General features: G+C 40.3%; 1 protein-coding gene across 5 annotated transcripts in view; it reads right to left on the bottom strand.

Moving 5' to 3' along the window:
- The window catches only part of ESYT2 (extended synaptotagmin 2), an 81949-nt gene that overhangs the window by 34771 nt on the left and 22570 nt on the right, over positions 1–24608 (bottom strand). For all 5 annotated transcript variants that reach the window (XM_041751783.1, XM_041751785.1, XM_041751786.1 and 2 more), the window contains exons 2-7: positions 16618–16659; positions 15598–15732; positions 12684–12760; positions 7999–8071; positions 7674–7763; positions 108–163 (exon numbers count right to left, since the gene is read on the bottom strand). In XM_041751783.1, coding sequence (XP_041607717.1) covers positions 108–163; positions 7674–7763; positions 7999–8071; positions 12684–12760; positions 15598–15732; positions 16618–16659 — 473 coding nt within the window. The remainder of the gene's footprint in view (positions 1–107; positions 164–7673; positions 7764–7998; positions 8072–12683; positions 12761–15597; positions 15733–16617; positions 16660–24608) is intronic.

Raw genomic sequence — 24608 nt, 5'->3', positions numbered from 1 at the left:
CCTGAGGGGCATGGATTTTGCCTGGTGCCCATTCTGTGTTTTCATGACACTAGAAATGCACATTACACCATCAACAAGCTAACCTTAGGGCATGAGATCATACTTACTTTAATCCTGGGATATCAAGAAGATTAGTCAGTCCTGTCCAGTTAATTTCTATAAGCTGTTTAAGAAAAGGGCAAAATATTAAGTTTCCAAATTATTTCCAATTATCAAATCAAATCATACAGGTTTCTTTATAAACAAAATGCATGAGTTCATAACACTGTCCTACTACACCTTTTCACTTTGTCAAATATCAAAGTCATTGTCCTTTGTTGGTGCGCAGAGTGTTCTCTCTTGTGTGTTTTTGATAGCATCTGTCCCTCTGATAAAATCAAGTAATTTATATACCTTTCATCCTATTAATGGACACTTAGAATATTTATAATTTTTATTATAAGTAATGATTCAGTTAATATCTTCTTATATACACATTCTTATAGCACATGCAAACTAGTACTCAAAAAGTAAAAGTTTTGGTCAAAGACATATATATATATATATGCATATATGTGTGTGTGTGTATATATATATATATTTTTTTTCTTTTACAAATTTTTGTTTTGGGAGTGCCTGGGTAGCTCAGTCCATTGAGTGTCTCACTGCAGCTCAGGTCACAATCTCAGGGTCCTGGGGTCAAGCCTCACATTGGTTTCCTTGCTCAGCAGGGAGTCTGTTTTTCCCTCTCCCTGCTCCACTTGTGCTCTCTCTCAATTAAATAAATAAAAAAATTGTATTTTTTTAGAAGATATTGGGAGTGAGTGAGCATGAGTGCACATCTGTGTGTGTGTGGGGAGAGGGCAGATGGGAGTGGGAGAGAATGAACCTCAAGCAGAGTGCACTGAGCCCAAAGCCCCATGTGACGTTCAAACTGATCCCACGACCCTGAAATTAAGACCTGAGCCAAAATCAAGAGTCATATGCTTAACCAACAGAGCCACCCAGGCGTCCCAAAGATTATTTAAAAGATCTCTACACCCAACACGGGTCTCAAACTCACAGCTCGGAGATCAAGAGTCTTGTTCCACTAAACAAGCCAGCCAGGTGCCCTTACATGTTCATTTTTTTAAAAATAAATTTATTTTTTATTGGTGTTCAATTTGTCAACATACAGAATAACACCCAGTGCTCATCCCGTCAAGTGCCCACCTCAGTGCCCGCCACCCAGTCACCCCCACCCCTGCTCCCCTCCCCTTCTACCACCCCTAGTTCGTTTCCCAGAGTTAGGAGTCTTTCATGTTCTGTCTCCCTTTCTGATATTTCCCACTTATTTTTTTCTCCTTTCCCCTTTATTCCCTTTCACTATTTTTTATATTCCCCAAATGAATGAGACCATATAATTTTTTTCCTTCTCCGACTGACTTATTTCACTCAGCACAATACCCTCCAGTTCTATCCACGTCGAAGCAAATGGTGGGTATTTGTTATTTATAATGGCTGAGTAATATTCCATTATATACATGTTCATTTTTTTATGCTCACAGATGCTACCCAATTGTCTTAATAAACAAGATACTGTACTGATTTATATTCCCACCCTAAATGTAAAAACGTCCTTTTTTTATACTCTCACCAAAAACATATTAAAAATCAGTCCATTTGGTAGTTTAAAAATGGTACTTTATCCCTGTTTCAATTTGCATTTTCCTGGTATCAGTGGAACATATTCTATCCATTCAGTCAACATATGTATTTTATTTGCTCAATATTCTAGTAGGTATTTGGGTATTAGAATAATTCCTATACAGTTGGCTAAGATAAGATTCTATTTATTGGATACAGATGGGTTTTATAAAAAAGCTTGATTGGAAACACTGCTTTCTTGTCAAAGTGTATATTACACATAATAAAATTACTTGTGCTTTATATTTGTAGAAAAAATGCTGAGATTGCATGATCTCAATTACCCATATAGTTACAGTAATAAAACTGCTCAAATCCCTTTGGGAAATACACAGTTATAAATAAATACAAACTAGAAGAGTCAAGATTCTTTTGGATAGACCAAAACTGGAAATTCTTTTTTAGTAAGTCCTAAAAGACTTAAGATTTTTCAGAATAAGAGAAATGAAATGTAAATTTATTGCAAATATCAGTACAAACTCATATTGGTGCCCTTATGCCCCCCCATCCCCCAAGAACAGGTGTGGAAGCAATGGCAGTCTGGGACAACCAGCACTGGCCAGCCAGCACCCTGATCATGATCTCTAAATACATCTTCCAAGGGATTGTGAAGCAGCAGGTGATTCCAGGACTGGTGTGCAAACTGTTAACATAAGAGGGCTTCCTTTTATGACCCTTGTCAAAATGAGGAGATACATTTAAATGCTACCCAAGTTCAGAGAAACAACACCAGGGAGGCTAGAACAGGAGTCAGCTGCGTTTGAGAAGAGATCCAAATCCAAGAATGGAGCCCCCAGGGAAGGGGCCACTGGAGGCCTAAGGGAGGAGCTCAAGCACAGGGGAGGGAAGGAGGAAAAGAAGAGTCCAGAGCCACAGAGGAGGGGTAGTGAGAAAGGAGGGAGAGCAAGCTTGTGTGTGAGCCAGTGTGTGAGAGCATGTGAGAGTGAGCACGTGTGAGAACGAGGATGAATATAAGCACACGTGAGAACAAGTGTGTGTGTACCTGAGAATGAGTGAGAGAGGTTTGGAAAGTGAGCACAAAGAGGGGGAAGCCAGGAGAGGGCAGGGAGCAAGGCAATGCTTGGGAAAAGCAGCACCCCTAGATCCCCTGCCCCCACCTTAAGTGCACTGGGACAAATTGAAGAGACAGTGAGATGTTTCCCAACCACCCCTCGGGGCTGCTGCAGCTCTTCTAGGACAAATGGAAGCAGTAGTGTGGTTACAACTCAACTGAACAACACAAATGAATCTGTGTACTTCATGAAAACCACAGACATCCCATCTCCTCTCTGCTTTTCCATCAATGCATGGTTGGATGGACGGAGGGAGATGGACAGTTCAACTGTTTATTTCAGCACTTACGATACGCCCGGTGTTCAAGGTACATTAAGTTGTACAGTACAGACCAGAGGCTCCCACCCTTCTCCAGAGTTTTTCAATTAGTCACTTTTCACTGGTGGTAAAGGTCAAGAATGCTTTTATTTTGAAACTCCTGGGACTTCCAGCTTCCACCTAGGATGCTGAAAACTGGAAAGGCACCACTGCTGAATGCACAGGAAAGCTGAGTGACAGGGCCACCCGCCCCAAACCCTTTCTTACAGGGTGGCTATGGCTACCCCAGGGCAGCTGAGAGGTTCCAGCTGGATCGTCATCACTAAAGACCAAGTACAGGTGAGCTAGAGTAAGCCCTCTGAAATCCAGACACAGGGCATCTGCAACTGCCCTGCCCTGATGGGCTGAGCAGCGAGCACGTTCTACAGAGACTACCGAGAACACTTCTAGCAGAGGTGAGGCCAGGGAGGGAACAGCTGCTGCTGGAAGGACACAAACTCCACCTTCCATGGTAAGGAAGAGAAGCCACTGGGAACAGGGACACAGAGGAGAAGGCTCACTGCAGCTGGGGGACAGGAGAAGACACCATCTCAAGCCCTGACCGTTACAGATCCTGTATTACTAGAGGTGGATGTGCAGACTCTTTCCTACATAAGACCCACCAAAGACACAAGCAAAAGGAGAAGGCAAGGTCACTTGAAAGGGCGCCAGCCATGAAGCCCAGTACAGGTCAGGGCAATGAGGAGCTCCGGTCCCAAATGGGGGTAGGGCAAAACTATCCAAAATAATAAAAGATACCAAATACCTGGCAGGATAAATACCCCCAAAGCTCCCAGATGACTTAATGTGTGGTCTAAGTCTGGGACCTTCCCCAGTCTGGCAGGCCCTGGTGGACCTGTCTGCCCAGCCCTGCCTCTCCACTCACTGCTGCCGTCTACATAGGGTTGTAGAACTGGCTTCTGGGAGCCTGATCCAAACACTGCAACCTTCCTCCTCCCAACAGTCTAGGAGTCTATATCTGACATAGCTGGAGTGGGGAATGGAGCAGGGAACGGAAGGCAGGAAGAGCCACTACCTCCTGAGTGCACTGGCAGCCCTGTTTTTGGCATGTGGACTGGAGAACCAGAGGAAGCTGGTCTCAAAGGGAAGAAAGAATGCAGCAAGGGCATATCAGGCCTGTGTGACAGTCACAAAGGCTTTCAAATTCTGCATTCCAGTAGGTTTCGTGAGAGAGCAATACATGCTATTTTCATTTAAATAAAGCCTTTCCTTTTTCCTGTCCTTTGATCAAAGTATCTCAGTTGCTGGATGTGTAGCAAACAGAACTCAAGTTCTTCTCATGGTTGCTGTAAAATAAAGATATTTCCATTTTTACAGATGGAGAAATGCAATCTGTGGTTCAGACTCTGTTGGCCGGGAGGACTGTCTTAGGATAAACACATTATGGGCATGCCCTGGATCATCTTCTGAATGAGTTCTGGAAGAAACCTCCTGGATTTACTTGAGGCTAATCTGTAATCCTGGAATAGACCTAACAAGTAACTGAGGATTCTGAAACATCTCTCCCAGTGTATGCCAGAGGCAGTTTCAACAACAGTCAGGTTAGCATGAGTGAGTGACCAATTCCCTGAGACGCCCAAAGGGAGACACTGGCTTGTTATGGCCCTTACCAGAACCTTTACCCAAGGTTCTCTGTTTAACCAAAACTTGACTTCTAGTGTTAAGACCCACCAGAATGCTAAACTTATGTGTAGGAAAATACTTAATATCTTAAAAGCCTGAGGACTTACTATGCCTTACTATGCACCAGGCACCTACTGTTTTATACCTACTAACATTTAATCTTGTGAGACAGTAATTCTCATGCCACAGATGGGGAGACATCCTCTGACATGTGGTCCCCGTGTTACAGATGTGGAGATGCCCAGTGACATGTAGTTCTCATGTCACAGACAGGAGATGCCCACTGACATGTGGTCCCCATGTCACAGATGAGGAGATTTGGTCTTAGATTAAACAAACTGTTTACAGCACAAGGCACATGGTCAGAAGAGAAAATCCAGGTGCGGAAGACCAGGCTGGAGAAAGCCAAGTCTGTCACTTAACCATCATATATACTGCTTTTACTGTGCTCTGAAAGCTTGTAACTTTTGAATTTTTTTTTTTTTTTACAAGTAGCATATCATCAAACCTAATTGAAACAAATCAACAAGAACAAAAATGTGCAAAGGTTTCATAAGAGTCTCTGACACTATATTTCTAAATCATCTGGATAGCCAAAAAAACCCCAAATCTTTGTAGCTGTATTTTCCTTTGGGTGAGGAAGAATTTCTTGGCAACCAGTAGTGAGTTCTGTTCTCATATTTTCCAGTCGAAAATAACTGAAAAAAAAAAAAAAAATTCCCTTCTCTTCAAAGCATATGTGTGATGACTTTACTTACCATATAAGGAAATGAATAATTCTGAACTTTTCACAGCCTCATCCATTTCTGACACTAAGATTTTGTCTGGAAGTTACATGGCAATGTTATTTTTAAAGTAAATATACCTATGGAGGACCCAACCTAAGGAAGAGTACTACTAAGTTTTGAGGGAGATTTAAAGACTCAGATTTCATTATTTTCTGAACTGAAAAAAAGGTCTTTAACTATTAAAAATTCTCTGTAAATCAAAAATACTTAGCCATTTATTAAAGATTAGTTTTTTATATTCATTAATGAAGTTTTTTTTTTTGAAAGACTTTATTTATTCATTCATGAGAGACACAGAGAGAGAGAGAGGCAGAGACACAGGCAGAGGGAGAAGCAGGCTCCACGTAGGGAGCCTGACGTGGGACTTGATCCCGGGTCTCCAGGATCAGGCCCTGGGCTGAAGGCGACACTAAACTGCTGAGCCACCCGGGCTGCCCTGAAGGAAGTTTCTTAAGCATAATGGCTTTTAAACAACTGGTAGGTGAGGGGGAAGAAACATGAATTTTAAATCTTTTATGAAGCTCTCCATTTCTCAAAATTTTAATTAAATTTTTACAAGAAATTCTTTTATTCCTTTTAATTTTACTGTGTTTTATGTAGTTAAAATACATTCAAAATAAGCCTGTTATTTAAGCAATAAAAAGCAAATCAGAGTAATACTTTTAGAGGTAACAAAGTGAAGACACAAAAGTCTTGTGGTTTTACACATAAAAAAATGCCACTTGTAGTTTGGTCTAAGCAAACTTGTATATTAAAAACCTAACAATAATTTGTATTAAGTTATTTAAATCAAATTATAAAAATTAATATTCCCTTTTTAAACTATACATGATGTTAACGGTACCTCAAGAAAAGGACTCACAGAAGTTACAAAAAGGGTATATTATGAAAAGTTAACTGAGATACAGATCAATTCATCCATCAGACATTTACTAAACTGTAGGAGACAGATCTGGCTGTAGCTTTCAAAGAGTTCATGAGAAGTATGCCACAACATAGAGGCCACTATGGCACTGGGGAATATGGGGAAAGCTGACTTCCTGTGTCTCTGGAAGGGACTGCACAAACGGATGAAGACAATGTTCTGGGAGGAGGAAAAGACAAAGGGAGGTGATGAGCAATGAGGGGGGTCAGTACAATCCTTGGGTTATGATTCTTCCTTGTGGCTGGAAATTGGGATGCTCATCAGAGCAGTGCCAGGAAATGAGGCTGGAGAGAGACCCCACCTAGATTATGATGCTTGTCTGCAAGAAAGAGATGGTCCCTATGGTCCGTGTGCACGTTGGGAGGTTAACTCTAGTGAAGTCTACTGACGACAGAGTCAAGGCAGGAAGCCAGTCAGAGGCTGCAGGAGGCCACATCAGGAGGAGCCTGGTAGGTAAGGAGCCACCCAGGTGAGTGGGAGGGGCCAAGGTGAGGAGGAGACTAGGCAGGAAAGACATTTTTGTTGTCTTATTTTTGAATTAATAATGAGTAATAAGTATTGACTATTTATAATAAAATGTGGAATATACATATATGCCTAACAATGTGAACTGATGATTATTATCGTGTATCCAAGTGTTAGGATATAATTCAGTAGGGGTAGTGGAGCCTACTTAAAAATATCATATATATATATATTTTTTTTTCAGTCAAAAAGCCCTCCAAAACCTTTATGAATCTTAAAAGCCATGTACTATGTAGTTCGTTAAACATACCACGACAGAAAGACAATGCATGTGAATGATGGCAGCCTTCGTTCGTGGGAGTTGCCAAGGAGATTTATGGGTTAGTATGAGAATAGCAACTGTCAGCCTGGGCTCCTGGAGTTACTGGTTTTGTAACTTTGACAAATTAGACTCTCAGTTCCTGGTCAGTAAAAGGAACCTACATTAGTATTCAACTGCAGAGTTAATGAGGATTAGATGAGCAAATATCTATCAACCACACTCAGTGATAGGAGCTGAATGTTAGTTACAACCCACACTTTTAAAAAAATCTAAGTTTTCAAATTTCCTGTAAGAAACATACTACTTTTATAATCAGGGGGAAAAAAGCTGTCTATTAAGAGATGAAGCCCTCCTTTAAGAGCATAAAGAAGCATAAAAACACTCACAGGATTCATGTAACAGAAAAGGGAAAAGTGAGAGAAGGACAAACTATGTTTCTCTCCTTACATATCTTTGTCAGTTAACTGGAAAAATGAACTTAATGTTGACTTACTGGTTTCCTAAGGAAGAAAATGGACAAGGCTCCCACTAAGGGCATGTCTCCAATCAACGGTTCCAGGATCACCCGCATTGTACCATGAATCTAAATTCAAACGGGAAATCAGAACATGTCACATAAGACAAACCCACAGGCCACCTACTGATGGAAAAAAGAGGACACATGGTCATCTCAGTGACTTCTGAGCATCTGACTTCAAGTATAACCTACAAATAAAAAACTTAACTTCAAAGAAATTGAGTTAATAAAAACTTGACAGTTTTCATTTTGAACAGAGCATACAGAATTTCAGAAGACTATGAAACTTTAAAAACCTTACCTGTATACTCTGAACACCGGCTCTACAAAAATATCGCTTGATCTCCAAATCAATCTCACAGTTTCCTACAAAACTAGCAAGAAAAAGTTCTGTATTACTGTCTCTTAATCACCACAGACATGCAAGGTATATAATCTGAGTAAAATGATAGTAGAACAACCAAAATCAGCCTACAGGCAAAACTGTGACCTGAGGCCCATGCCCGAGTATCTTACTGCCCAGAATCGCAGGCATCCCCACTAGCAGATTCGACGCAGCCACACCAATTACACATGTCACTTCTCAAAGTGCAACTTCTGGATCTGTTTCTTGATGGAATGTAGTTTTCACTTGTTTTATAAACAACTGAGTTTGTTTAAAACATAAAGAAAATCTCATATTATATTTCACCATAAGTAAATTTTACACCTATGCTCCCTGGTAGTGAGAAAACTACCAACAGTGTTCCAGGGCTCTGTGACATCAAAGGTTAGAAATGATGCATCTTTTGGGGGCACCAATTTTACTCAATGATTAAATAATTTCAATCATTAATACAAAATGAAACAAATGAAACAAGAACAGAGTATGATGCTGAATGCCAGGCTTGCTATTCTCAGTATGAACATGAAACATCATCTATGTTTTGTGCAGGATCTCTGATTTGACTCCCACCTTCAAAGGCAGCACACCATGCTCCTGTTCCTGCCTGAGAACATGGGGCAGTTTGAGAGATGTTGCAAAGAGAATATCGAAACACACAAGTAGGGATCCCTGGGTGGCGCAGCGGTTTGGCGCCTGCCTTTGGCCCAGGGCGCGATCCTGGAGACCCAGGATCGAATCCCACATCAGGCCCCCGGTGCATGGAGCCTGCTTCTCCCTCTGCCTATGTCTTTGCCTCTCTCTCTCTCTCTGTGACTATCATAAATAAATTTTAAAAAAATTTTTTTTAAATAAACACACAAGTAAAATACTAATGAAAGGCATTTGGGATGAATTCTCTCAATATTTATGTCCTGGTGTTAACGTCAGCATCTATGGATTCTTCTTACTGAGCATGATTCTGGATCTAGCTGATAAAATCACCTGTTAAAAACCCATCTCAAAACTTTTCTCCTCTTCACCCTAAGACCTGATCTTTTTATTTCCTAGTATCTGCCAACTACTCCTTCCCCATCTCCACTGCCAATAACCTAATTAAAGTTCCAGCCTGGAACATACAAAAAAGTGGAATGCAGATTTTTTTTTTTTAGAGACATAAATATCTGAGCAGCATAATCTGCATATGTTGTTATGACTGCTAAAACCATGAAAGCCAGACTGCGTCTTCACAATGGCGTCTATTAACTGATACATTCAAATGTTTATTTAATAAATGTGTATGAAATCCTCCCTTGGTGCTGGAACCAGAGAACAAAGTTTCCATCCTCATGAAGCTCATTATCAGCCTAGTGGACAGTCCCAGGGTACAGCCAAGCTGAAGACATAGGGCTTCCTTTTATCCCACTGATGACAACAGTGTCTGTAGTAATGCCCGATACTTTAAAGATACAGATTTTTCAATCAGATCATTAGAGGCAGTCAATGCTCTTTTCTAAAGTAAAGGTCGTTGGTATAAACTCTGTACGTTTACTAGATTTATATACTCTAGAAACTCAAAGATGACATTATAAAACAAAAGGATCCTCAGTCAAGGACAAAAGAAAGAAAGCTATGAGTGGAGTCTGTCAATTGACACCTCAGCAGCTCCCCTTCCACAGCTGTTTAAGGCCTCAGAGAGATGCAGGAAGCCATGAGAAAGTGCACAAAGAATGAGGACAAAAACTAAACAAAACCACCTTTATCTGCCAGGTGTGGCACCTGGCAGACTGTCAATCTTTTTCTCAATTACTTTTTATTGTGGTAAAACACACAGAATGTATGTTGTACAATCTTACTCATTTTTAAGTTCAGTGGTATCAAGCACATTCACCTTATTGTGCAACCATCACTAGCATCACCTCCACGACTTGTTCATCTTATAAAACTGAATATCCCTGTGAAGCAACTTACCACACACCCTGATGCCCACCATTCCAATTTCTTCCTCTATGCATCTAACCTAAGTACTCATCTAAATGGAATCATACAGTATTGGTCTTTTTATGACAGGCTTATCTCACTCAGCATAATGTCCTTACGGTTCATCCACGTTGCAGCAGGTGTCAGAATTTCCTTCTATTTTCTTTAGCGTTAGGATGGTATTAATTAGCAATATCCCAAAGTCACAAAGTCTTTTATAAGTTTTTATTTTAATCATCTGGTGTTCATCATGAAAATTTTTTTTAAAGGTGAGTAATATTCCATTACATGTACAGACTACATTTTCCTTATCTACTCATCTGTCAATGAACACTTGGGTTGCTTCCACATTTTAATGGTTACGAACTGCTACAAATGTGGGTGTACAGATTATCTCTTTGAAACTTTGTTTTTGGTTCTGGGTATAGCCCCAGAAGTGGAATTGCTGGGTCTTTTTTTTTAATTTATTTATGATAGTCAGAGAGAGAGAGAGAGAGAGGCAGAGACACAGGCAGAGGGAGAAGCAGGCTCCACGCACCGGGAGCCCAATGTGGGACTCGATCCCGGGTCTCCAGGATCGCGCCCTGGGCCAAAGGCAGGCGCTAAACCGCTGTGCTATCCAGGGATCCCGAATTACTGGGTCTTAACAGTGATTCTATGTTTAATTTTTTGAAGGACAACTATTCTGTTTCAACAGCAAACTGCACCATTTTTATATTCCCATGAACAGTGCACATTGGTCCAGATTATCCATGTTCATGCTAACACTTGCTGCCTTCTGTTGTCTGACAGTAGCCATCCTGATGGGTATGAGGCAGTAGATCATGATTTTGATTTGCATCTCCCTGATTAGTATTGAGGGGAGGATCTTATGTGCTTACTGCTCATTTGTATATCTTCTTTGGAGAAATGACTATTCAAGACCTTTTGTCCATTTCCAAATCAGCTTGTTTGTTGCTGTTGAGTTTTAGGGGTTCTTTACACCCTCAGATATTAAACCCTTACCTGATATGTGATTATACGGACTGTGCAGATTCTATGGACTGTTTTCAGTGTTGACATTTAATAATATTAAGTTTTCCAAACAAAGAACATGGGATGCCTTCCATCTACTTGAGTCTTCTATAATTTCTCCCAGCAGTGTTTTATAGTTTTCTTTGTACAAGTCTTTCACCTTCTTGATTAATTCCTACAAATTTTACTCTTCTGATTCTAAAGTAAACAAGACTTTCCTTGACTCCATTCTGGGACTGTGCATTGTTACATAACTGATTTTCTGTGTGCTGACTTTATATCTTTATATTCTGCTACTTTGCTGAATTTATTAGTTCTCCGAGGCTTTTTTGTGGAATCCTTATGGTTTTCTACATATGAGATCATACCACCTGTAAACAGAGACAATTTTACTTCCTCTTTCCCAACCTGGATGCCTTGCCTTTTTCTTCCTACTTAGCAGCTCTGGCTAGGACTTCCAGGGCCATGTTAAATGGAGGTGGGCATGCCTGCTCCTGATCTTGGAAGAAAAGCTTAGTCTCACACCACTGATACAATGTTTGCTGGGGGGTTCTCACACAGGGCTTTTTTTTTTTTTTTTTTTTTTTTTTTTTTAGTATTTATTTATTTAAGTAATTGCCACATCCAAGTGGGGCTGGAACTCATGAACCTGAGATCAAGAATCACACGCTCCTGCAACTAGCCAGCCACACACCTCTTACCCTTTATTATACCTTTTATTCTTCTGTTCCCAGTTTGTTGACTGTTTTTATCATGAAAGAAAACTGAATTTTCTCAAATGCTTTCTCTACATCAACTGAGTTGATCATGTGGTTTCCCCCCCTTCATTCTATTAATGTAGTGCCTGATTCATTTGCATATGTTGAAGGATCCTTGCACCCTGAGAATAAATCTTATTTGGTCATGGTATATAATTCTTCTAATATGCTGCTGAATTCAGTTTACTAGTTTTTTTTTTTTTAAAGACTTTATTTATTTATGATAGAGAGAGAGACAGAGAGACACACACACAGGCAGAGGGAGAAGCAGACTCCTCGCAGGAAGCCCGATGTGGGACTCGATCCTGGACCTCCGGAATCATGCCCTGAGCCAAAGGCAGACACTCAGTCGCTGAGCCACCCAGGTATCCCTCAGTTTTCTAGTATTTTGATGAGGAATTTGGCATCAGATATGGGCCTGTAGTTTTCTTGTAGTGTCTTTATTATTTTTTTTAAAGATGACTTATTTATTTATTTGAGAGGGAGGAAGTGAGAGAGAAAGAGGGCAAGTGAGCATGCACATGTACAGACGCAGAGGGAGAAGCAGACTCCCTGCTGAGCAGGGAGCCTGATGCAAGACTCGATCCCAGGGCCCCGGGATCATGACCTGAACTGAAGGCAGATGCTTAACCGACTGAGCTACCCAGGCACCGTCTTTAATTTTTTTAATTTAACATGCTTATGTTGGCAATTATCTAGGCTTTCAAGAATTAAGACACAGAAAGTAAATAAATCTGGGTCTTCAACAATTTAGTCAAATTCCACCAAACAGGTAAGAAATGTGCTCATTATATCCTCCACTTTATGGGTACAGCTAAATGACATTGTATGTCATTAACCTATGATATAAATATAACACAAATAAAAACTTACCTAATCTGAAGGTCCAAAATAATTTGCCTTTTGTCCACATTTTCAGTGTACACCTTAACACCATTGATCCTAAGGGGCTGAAACAAGAGGCAAATTATTTAAAAAAAAACCCCAAACTTTGCAATATGGCATAGAAATGAGGACAAATTTAGCCCTAGGCTATAGGAATTAAACTTCTACTTTCAAAGTACAAGTTATCAGGCCTCCGTTCTCCAAGGTCTTCATCTATGAAGTATGGGTCACAATGGCATCTATCTCACAAGGCTACTGTGAAATCAAAGGACAGAGGGAATGTGTCTGGTGTGTGAGCGCTTAGAGGTCAGACCTCTTTTCCCTCTATTCTGTCCTGACATGGCTTGAAACATAGCTTTTATTCCCTTTAGGTCTTATAATTTTTCATTTCTTAAAATTTTCACAAAATGGGGCTTTTTGAATGAAATAAAAAATACTGGCTGTAGGTAAGATTTTAATCTAATCAATGCAATCTAATACATGATACAGAGACAAAAATCACATGACTGTAAGAAGAAACAGCAGATAATAATACACGCCATGTTTCAAGGACCCAGCTTTAATACCATTTCAATAACCTATTCTCATTTTAGCACTTTGAGATTGCTTCTAGAGAGGTTCTCAACCTCACATTTGAGCATCAAACATTCAAGCTGAAGAAATGCCTTCCCTTTGGAGTATTAGAGCTTACTATGAGGTTTAGGTGCCCTAACATCTTACCCCTCAACTAGCTGGAGGACTAATCTCTAAGTCTTTGTGCATCTACATTTCCTGCTGCCCTAGGTTCCCAGCCTTTTCCCTAGTGAATCACAATTAGCAGTTCAAATCATTATGCTGAGGAGTGAAAATGGGGTATAGGGGCTTAGGACCTTTAGTTTAACTGTCTGCATTAGATAATATTCCCTTTATCCCCTTAACATGACATATGAGATAAGGAGAGGCAGCAAGGCCAACCCCACTCCAGATGACTGGGCATTAGCTCAACAGAGTGAACACCTGAAGGCAATAGAACCCCGCTGACATCACGTGTGTACAAAGCACCCTGCTCGGGGCTCTGCATGTCCTTCTAGCCTGTTCCTTCCTCAGAGAGCCCGGGTTCACCTGTACTTGTAAGATACTGGGGCACTTGGTAACGATGCCATGCTGCCTCTGATAAGTCAGCACTACTCTTAACATTCTTCCTATTTCCCAAGGATAATCTCAGAGTGTGTAATAGAAAATGAACATAATTCTCCCTAAAACAAATCCAGCTGGGGTTAGAATTCTAAATCTCCATAAACACAAGCATATCATCTTACATTATGGGACTGCAAACCATGGCCTGCAGGTTAAATTTAGCCTTTGGCTAAGAAAGGTTTCTATATTTATAAACAATTATAAAACAAATGGGGGGAAAGAAGAATATGCCTCAAAGACTTCATGTGGCTGTCAAAGCCTAAAACATATAGTACTTGGCTTTTTACAGAAAAAGTGTCAACTCTTGTTTCATACTCACATAGCATTCTACCTATAACTGTGTTTTCCTATCTGCTGTTATTGTTTTAGGTCAGAGAAGGTAAGTGTTAGGTTATGCAGGCACTTCTGCGCTTCAACAAGAGGACGATCAGATCCCGGGCTTCTAATATATTTGGACACCTCATAGCCAAGAGGAAAGATGGCTAAGTACAACATGTGCCTGCAGTGGAGACCCCAGTTTTTGAGTAACTGCAGATAAGATGGAGCATTCTCCAGACACAGAAAATCATCTGGTGTTGGAGGAAGGTGACAGATGGCCTAGGGAGTAAAGGATGGGAATGGACCTGGGAGCACTGACAACATAACACCGCAACCAGGTCAGACACTCCTGGCCACATTTATTAAAACCCTAATGGTGTGAAGCAAGAACATCTGAACTACAGCACATGGCGATGGTGTGTTGTTTGGCTCTATGAACGAGCACTAAGTGTGTGTAAACTGTATGTATTTAAAAGTAATACTGAATTCTGAATTTTCATTAGACATACAAAACAATGTTACCTTGGAAAGTAATACGATGTTACATGTCAATTATACCTCAGTTAAGAAAAATGTTACCCTGCACTGTTGCTAATCACTGTAAACACTGACTTAAATAAAAAAGGAAGCCAGCTATGCTCAACTAATTCAGATGTTGTCTTGAGGCTTTCACTAGTTTAGGAATTAGTAGTTTTTCTTTCTGTATGATTCTAATAACAAAATCTATCTTTCCCTTCATCCACATAGTTAATGTGATTCTACAAGCCTGGCACCAGAGTCCTTAATGGCTGATTTTAAATGTCCTGAGGTGTAAATGCCTTTAAGTTTGTTGTCAATTATTAAACCTTTATTATGAATTCACATAACAAACTCCCTTTCCAATGAGACAGATTGTAAAAAACTGCAAAGGTAATTCTGACAGAAGGCTGTAAGGTACAAGGACATACTGGGAACTGAGAGAAACTGCCCAAGGAGACTGAACTGGCCCCAGATAGCAGGAACAGAATGAGTACAAGGTGAGGGGAGGGTGTCCCACATGAGGTAGCACAGGGACAAGCTGCAGAAACACCCTGCCAGGCCTTCCTCAGGAACAGGTTTTTCTCTAGAAAGTAATTTGAAGTAGTTTTCTTTTCCTTTTTTTTTTTTAAAGATTGATTGATTGATTGATGATAGACATACAGAGAGAGAGAGAGAGGCAGAGACACAGGCAGAGGGAGAAGCAGGCTCCATGCCAGGTGCCCGATGCGGGACTCGATCCCGGGACTCCAGGATTGCGCCCTGGGCCAAAGGCAGGCGCCAAACCGCTGAGCCACCCAGGGATCCCCATAAAGTAGTTTAATATATATTTTTTTTAAGTTTTCACACCAATTCTACCATACGCACAACTGAGAATACTTAAGAAACTAACCTGTTGGCCCACGTCAACTTTTGTGAAACTGAAAGTGCTAAGGTGGGTGTTTGCTCCCCGCACAGCTGGCTCAATAGTTTCTCGAAACAACTTCTCTATAAACTGGCAAATAAAAGGCCACATATGTTTTACAGTCTGTAAAGAAGAAAGAACCCATGTCAAACAAAATGCTCTAATACATAATAATGTACTTATGTCATCATGAAAAATTACACCTCTATAGTTTACCAGAATTTTTGAAAGTTAAAAGAGCGGGGAGTGTCTACTTTTGTTACGCAAAATAACATGATCTGAATTTCAAAAATGGACCTCAACAAAAAACTAATATGCTACAGAAATTAGTTATTCTGGGTAAGCACTCAGAAGTACATTTAAAGTTGCTTAGGAAAAATAAAAAATAAATAAAGTTGCTTAGGAAAAAAATCAGAAAGCCTTGTGGTTTCAATTCATTTTTAAAAACCTAAAACAGATCTGTTTTTTTTAGGCTTTTTTTTTTTAGTAAAAAAAACTCATTAATATGAGTTTTCTTTAATAATGGACTAACTTCTGGTGCTGTAAGGCAAACATCAATTAGTTCCTACTCTGTAGCTCTAAGAACATATAAAATACAGGGACAAACATCTACTTCAAAGTATATGATCTTAAAAAATAACCTTTAAAAATAATTATTAATTACTAAGTTTCTTGGTAGTTATACTCCTTTTTGTAGTATTTCAAAAAATTGTGCTTGTGATTATTATAAATTAATAGACTTGAGGACTAGCCAACCAGGGAAGTAGACACAAGACCAAAAACACAACTATGAATATATAATCAATTTTTTACATTAAAGACACAGTTTTCACCATTTAGGAAAGTAATATATTAGTTATGACTCAGTGTTTTGGGGAGCAGGAGCCAGCCCACTAAGTCCAAATGAGTTCACATACTGTCAACATCCAAATTCCCCAAAATGGAAAGATGGCAACTCATCTTCTAACTCCCGTTGATAATCTGGTATTTAGTATATTCTACTCTTACCTTATTTAGCCATTCTGCTCTTTCAGTGTCTGGAAAATGAACCTAAGAGAAAAAAACATACACATGACTTATGGACTCCCAGGAACTGTACATAAAATGTCACACAGGCTCTTTGATATTGTTACTGCATGCTTGTTTAGATAATGCTTCTTTACCTGCCCCCCTCTGAAGTTCTGCACAATGGCTTCTGAGGAGAAACTGAAACGTGTCACACTCTGGTTCTTTATGTCCCAACACCACTTTGGGGCAGAAAAGTCTAGTGACCACCAATGCCACAGTCCCCTCTTTGTATCTCTGAGGTCCAGAAGGAAACTCAACATTGGGAAGAGTATTCCGCTGTAACCTCTTCCTTTTGAAGAGACATATTTCTCCATTCCATGGCCAGCACTGCCATCTGTATCCAAACATCTATGCTCTCAGGCTTCAAGAACCCACTTTTCCCTCTTACTTTCCTCTTTTGGCCCAAACCAGCCAGCAGATGCTTTTCTGTAACTGGCTCCTCTCACACCATCTCCTAAATGAATATTATAGATTATAGTTCTAGTTCTCCATGAGTAGGGCCTGTAAACTGCAGAAAATGAGTGTTTGCAGATAGAGAAACAAACTTATTTAGAAAAAAGATGAAAAGGTATTTTCTTTGCTGTTAAAATAAAAACCCTGTGCAGAGGAAGGCTAAAGCTGTTTTGGGTAAGGAGTTCTCCTCTGAGAAATGCTAGGTACTTCCTCAAAGAAAGAATACCATACAGGCCATACCAACGTTCTGAAAACCATATTTTTGGTTTAGAGGTACAATGGGTCACAGGCAGTTCTGTAAGGATGACTGAGAGATGGTCTGAGAAACATTCTGATTTCGAGAACTGCCACACTAGCAGCCAGTGAAAGACAAACCCCCTACCCCACAGTCCAGCTCAGAGGAGCTGGCCAGAGAAAAACAGAGTGGCAGGGGGCAGGGAGGTTCCCAGGAAGACAGTGCTCTCATGCTTCGTCCTGAGGAGCAAAGCAGCAGCCGCAGCTGGTTCCTGGGGGGAGGCCACATCACTGCCCCACGAGAGGGGACAGCAGGTTCCTCCTCCTCCTGTGTGTCTGTCCACATGCCTGAGCAGCCCACCCCTCCATGTCACAGACTCAGGATACCCAAAAAACGAGGGTGGGCTAGAGGGAACGGAAATAATGCCTTCTAAGTCAGTTAGCTTGACTCCATCCTGGGACAAAACCAAAGGGAAGGCAACCTTCCAGAATTAAGAAAAAGTCTGGAGAGTTGGGAGGGATAATATTCAAGAAGGCAATGATTTAGGGAAGAGAACAGCTGGCAAAGACTGTGTAAATCCAGAGGACAAACCCCTGTGGAACTACTTTCTGCAAAGAAGCTGAAAATCTGGGGGCGTGTTAGAGTGACTGGGCGGGGTACAAAAATGAAGCTGTGTGCTCTGCTGTGTGCTCTGCTGCTCCCTCACAGGACAGAGATGGTCTTCCCTTTGGCCCCTGTCCCTCTGAATCCAGCTAGCCACAATGGCAACAGGAAGGACCAAAAGCACAAGCAGAGCACCTACCAGGGGAGAGCCAGAACCCCTTCACTGTAGGTGTGTTTCTCCTACAATTTCAGGGCAAACGATAGAGTCGGCAATTCTCGCGGCAGGCTTGCCTTTCCTGGTGATGCCGGACTGCTGACACCCACTCACAGGGAGGCCTTGCTCGGCTTCCCAGCCACACATGATGCTAGTTTGCCTAGCTCTAGAACTCTAGGAACACAGGAGCTCCATTTCAGTTACCCTCACTGAAGGCTATAAACTCCTACATGTTTATCAATCGGGAGATCAAAGACCTGGTTCAAATCATTTTTTCTGACTTGCCATGCCCAAATCTTGTCTTTATCACAGCCCTGTGGAATTCAACCAAACAATAATGGCTCCTTTGTGCAGAAATATATTCTTCTTTATTTACTGGTTACCTTTTTCCTAACTTCCCCTCTCGGCCATTTCCCCTTATAATCAGCTCACCTCAGTTCCAAACAACTTTGCAAACATGTCACCATTCACAATCACTCCTCAGCCCCATGGCACAGTCACACTCAGGTTCTGTCCAGAAATCTGCATTTGTCACAATCACTCTGTGTACCCAACCCCTCCCTCTGGCCCAGTGCAGAACATACTTGTACAAAGGAAAGAAGTGTCTCTAGAGAGATGCTCTAAAGAGAGGCTGCTCAGAACTGACCGACTGCTCAACACTCCACCTAATAACAACACTCCTGACTCTTTGTGTGGACTTTGCTTTTTCAGAGACATCTATATTTGTGGCTATTTAGAATATTACTGAAATTACTGTAAATTCCTTCTGTAAATTTCTCTACTTTAATGTCATGTGAAGGGTAAAACCACAATACGGTGTTGGACTTAGATTAAAATTCTGTATCATTCCACACTGAATAAAAATAGCAGCAATCCACATCAAGATAATCCTTAGGACCACATGGGCTTGCAGATGATGCCAGGATGTCAGTGAGAGAGGCCTGCACAGGAGGTATGGCCTCAGTTCTAGAAATCTTAAACTGCTGCTCTGCTTCATAAAGAAATATTCCCAATGTCAAGTTACAGCAAGATGAGTTTAATCTGTCACTTAAGACTTCCTTTTACCTGTTTTCAGATCTTTTTTTGTTCCCAAATATTAGGAAGTGACAGGATATGTTCATTTATATCTTATCCCCAGTAAACAAGTGAAACACCATCTGTGAAAACAATGACTTTACCTGTTGTGATTCTAAGCTTGTGATGCCACAAATCATCACTTAAGGCAAACATCAGAATGTCCATCCCTACTGAGAACATGGTAGGCTCTTGGGGGGCTGGTCCCAGCACCTCTATAGATGGATATCCCTCAATAACCAGGAGATAGACTCAGGTAGGATAGGATAGACTCAGGTCTTCCCAGACACATCTGGGCCAGATGGGCTGCATCTTTCTCCAGTGAGCAGGGAGGAGGTAAATGGTCAGTTCCTTTTCATTGACTGGTAGAGAGCCATCTATTAATCACACATACTTCAGAGAAACGTTCTCTGTAGGTGCAAGGTTCTCTTTCTACTACTGAGAGGTAAAATGTGTTTATAGCAGTTTTCACTTTTTTCTTTAGGATTCTTTAGTTTCTTTGAAGAACTGAATTCTTGCTAAGTTCTAAAAGCCCATAACCACCTATCCTAAGTACAATGCCTCACACATAGAAAGCTTTGACTAATCTAGATTTTCTACCCACTTCAAATTTAAAGCTCAAAGATTAGGGTCCTGTCTGGGAATCCACACACAAAGCTGTATGTATACAAATTTACTTAAAGATAAATCATCAGATTTTTAGAGCCCACAAATCCAAGAAAGCTAAGATCATATGATGAGGTAGTCAATAAGGTTGAGGTCCCTTCAAAGCCTTTCATATAAAAGGTTTGAAGAAGGTGAAGGAAGGCAGATGCTGAAGACCCCGTCCTTGGATGGCTGAGGAACAGATAATAAATCTCTGTCCATCCGTGTTTCTGGAAGATGAGTTAAGGGCATTATGAGTTTTCAAACCCAAGTATACTTGGTGGAAATAATAGAAGTAACTGGTAACCAGGTTAGGCAGGCAGTACTATGTGCTACTATGTGTGTGGCAGGTTCTGTGGTAAGCTATCAAAATACATTATCTGAGCTAATTCTGTGTGTGTGTGTGTGTGTGTGTATTTGTAGATTATAAGGTAGACACAACTAGTTTGCACAACCCAGGACATGGATCCATGCCCATTATCCTCAGATATTTGCTGCAGAAGTGCACGTGTCCACGTTTCTTCCTTCTTCTCATCCAACTGCCTTCAAAGTAGACTGAGGAATTGTCTCAACGAGTCCATGAAGCTTTTCATCTCCCAAGTCACATATATGGGACCTGTGTTAATTTTCTCTCCTGCCTTGCACCTGAACTATTTCTAACCATCCACCCAATTGAGCAAACCAGAAATCTCAGAGTCACCATTTCTGCCTCTCCTTCACTCCCCAACCCCGGTCAGCTTTTCCTTCTAATGCTCTGAGCTCATTCTAAACAGCAAATCTACAAATAGGAATCATTAATACCTCCAACGTACAGGATAGCTACTAAGTGACAGAAAGGGGATGGAAAATCAGATCTGTCTGCCCCTGCTGTTGACCACTCTATTACTGAGGGATGTAAAGAGTGGCATGGAGATAGTCAACCCAGAGTACATCAAGTTCTCAGTAGGGCAGACTCCCATTGAAGAGTAAAGCTCAAAACTCAGGTTATATGCCTTAAATTATAGGAAGTACTAAGTCAGAAGTAGAAAATTTTGTATTTAATAGTGATCTACTTATCTGGACTCTAGATGTCAAATACAGTACAAGTCCTGAAATAGCTGATAGCAAAGTTCAGCAAGCATGATAGCAATTTACAATAAAACACAATCACTAGACCCAGTATTTCACCCAAGACTAAGAAAAGTGCAATTTAAAGACTGGTTTTACCTAACATTTGCATGAGAGGGCGATGATATTTAAATAGTAATGATAAAATCCCAAATATATTTACCCTATGACCCAGCAATCCCATTTCTAAGCAACTTACTAAATACAAAATGACTTCTGCAAAAAACATTCCACAATGAAGTCATGTGCCTTCTCTAACATTATTTGGTTTCTTTAACTTCACTGGTATTTTTCAAATTGGGTCCAATGGTATGCTAACAAGTTCCTACTCACCCTGTGGTACTTAAAGACAGAGTAACCGAGGACACCTGGGTGGCTCAGGGGTTGAGTGTCTGCCTTCGGACCAGGGCATGATCCTGGAGTTCTGGGATCGAGTCCCACATCAGGCTCCCTGAATGGAGCCTGCTTCTGTCTCTGCCTATGTCTCCACCTCTCTCTGTGTATCTCATGAATAAACAAAATCTTTACAAAAAAAAAAAAAAAAAAAACAAAACCGGGTAACCCTATAAGGTTATTGACTTTTCCTGCAAAACACACAACAGTCCCACAAATTGTCTACAGAATTTAAATTTATGTAATAAAGCTTCTCTAACTCACCATCATGCACCAGAACAGAAATACAGTTTGACTAGTGTGAATTCTGATTTTGTTACTGCATTTGTCACCATGCTATTATTTCTCAAACTACTGCACACGTATAGACTGCATTTTTGAAGCATGGGCTGAGGCAGCCATTTTTTGACCAGTTAACTTCTGACTCTGTCCTCAGAGCTAAGGATACTACCATAGACTAAGAAACACTCCTGTCTCTGGGAAGCTCACAGGTGGTGGAGTAGGCTGGTGTGGAAAGGTGTAACCACTGGTCTGTGAGGGAAGATCTGGGAACCCAAGGAATTTATCTGATGCTGCCTGGAAGAGTCCATAAGAAATTTGGGAAGAACAGTGTGTAAGATTGGTTTGGAAAAATCAGTTGGGGCTTGCTATGTAAAGAGACTATTCTAAGCAGAAATAACAGCATATGCAATTTATGCTGGCTGGATTTGGAGATGGGAGGAATGGTAAATGCTGAATCTGAAAAATAAGGTCAAGGCCAGACTGAATGCTGTGCAAAGGGGTGCTGATTTTATTCTACAAGCAATGGGTCAATGCTAGAGTGTTCAGTAGAGAAATGATGGAAGATTAGCATTCAAGGAAACACTTCTGCAGTACCCCCAATCTATTCTGAAAATATAAGAAAGGAGAAACCACCCGTACAAATAAGCCCTCAACGCAAGTGAACTAGCTGGCATTGAGAGTCAAGCCATCTCCTTGTAGTAGGATCCCAAAGCACTCAATAGTTCTGAGACTTCTAATTTATAAGGGATTATTTCAAAGTGTCAAAGAAAAATATATCAGAATTAAAGAAAGTAAATCTGTTACCAAATTTTAATTCTATTTACTAAGTCAAAAAATCTGCTTCTAATACATATTCATAAACATTTGCTTCTGTTCCACCAAACAGAATTTAAAGTAGCAAAAACATCGAAGATAAAAACTGGAATGTACAGAGAAAATAGAAAACACATTCCTATATCACAGAAGAGTCTATGAACACACATCATTTGGTTTCAAATCTTATCTTTGAACTTAAAAAACACAAAAGCCACTTAAATTTCCTTTCTAAGTCCAATTAAAAAACAAGTTTTTATATTTATTATTTATATTATCTCTACAAACTAGAAAGAATCATTGTATGGTTACTTAAGTTTTGACTATATTTAAAAGTTGACACTACACAAGAAATCTCTTTTTAATCTTTAAAAAGAACAAAGACATATTTTGGATTCTAATGTTGATATTACCAAAGTTGTTTTGTTTTTTAAAAAAAATTAAACCAAATATACAAAGACAGAACATTGTGTGCCAAGAACATACAGTATCTTGTTTAATCCTCCCAACACTTTGAACCATCAGTGGCTCCATCTAATAGGTCATGAAACAGACTCACAGAGGATGACTAATTTGTTCAAAGACACCGGGGAACAAGCTGGAGGGAAGAGACTCTCCTTGTCCCACCTGCTGAAGTACAAAGGGTGCTGCAAGTCGGAGCACAGTTAAACTTTTCTCACGGTATCTTTTTCCCCATTTCTGAGCATTAAAAATAGTGTAGGCTAACACTTAAAATTGAAGTTCAATTAAAGGACTGAGTTTTTTCTTCAAACAGTACTCCCCTTGAAGACAATGTGGACACTTAGCACTTGTGTGGAACATGAGTGCTCAATCCAGCACTGGCAGAGGACTGGGCACCAGCAACTACACAGGAAGCACACTGAGTGTGGGGTGTCCTTTTAAACTTCACTCACGGTACCAGCACTGAAACATACAGTATAAGTGCTGTGGACTCCTTCCCTTATTAAAAAAAGAATCTATAATAAGGTAATCATACTCTGGGAAAATATGAAGATATGTAACTATGACACCTGAAGCATGATTGATGTAATATTTTTAAGTAAAAGAACAAATGAATAAAGTGATCATTTTGGAAACCAAATGTCATTAAACTTCAAACAGGAAACTGGCCAATTAAGTTCATCAAATTCACTTACGTTCAGGTTCTTCCTCATCCTAAGAAAGATTTGAGCTTTGCTCATTTTTGCATTGTCCTTTAGGCACTACTCAAAAACTAATAAAAACCAATAGCAAAACCATACCCAATACCAAAAACTTACTAAATTCTTACTTGGAGCAGTGACTGGTTCTAGTGAAAGAATTCTTTCACTACTTCGGGGCAAAGGAAAAAGGAATTCAGTCCTTCTGATACAGCTATTCTGAGTGTGCCTTTGGAACCTGGGGGAGGTCCCAACCAGCACAAACCCAAGCCAGCCTTTCCTCAGCAGCCATCCAGCACAAGTGAGAGCCACCCACATATAGGCAGTCCCAAAACACCAACCTTCCTACACCATGCAATGAGTTCTACGTAAGCCTACAAATTGAAAAAAGACTTTTCAGCAATTTCCTTATCTAAAATTAACATTTGCCTCTCAAAAATAAGATCAAATTAGGCAATAACAGGACAACCACAGATTCTAAGAAAACATGATATGCCTATACTTTATTCATTATATCACAAAAGAAACTCTGTTTTCAGAAAACCTTTAGGTAATAACGCATACCTTTGCCTGGGGGCACACAGCAGGTTTACTTAAATAGATCTGAGCTGCACTCAAACAGTTCATAAGCTGGGGAGATACTAACTAAAAATCTTCAAATGTTTAATATTGTCTTGTCTGCATACTGCTTAATTTTAAAATCAATGCAAATGGAAAAAGACTTGCAGCAAGTTAAAATTACCCAGAAAATTTCCGGTTAACTCACAAACCAACCAAAAGGAGTCCAAGGACCCAGTGTATAGAATCCAGGATTTGGAACTGCTATCAACGAAGATGGAAGTATAGGACACCAGTACAAGAGTGTCAGAAATTGGTCTCACTCTCTTGACCTTGGATCAAGTGGACATCTACAATTCTCCATGCCGGTGCTTTCCAGTCCTGACAGACACAG

This window comes from Vulpes lagopus, chromosome 4 (assembly GCF_018345385.1).
Source record: "Vulpes lagopus strain Blue_001 chromosome 4, ASM1834538v1, whole genome shotgun sequence".
Taxonomy (NCBI): Eukaryota; Metazoa; Chordata; class Mammalia; order Carnivora; family Canidae; genus Vulpes; species Vulpes lagopus.
This window is presented reverse-complemented; position numbering and strand designations above follow the sequence as displayed.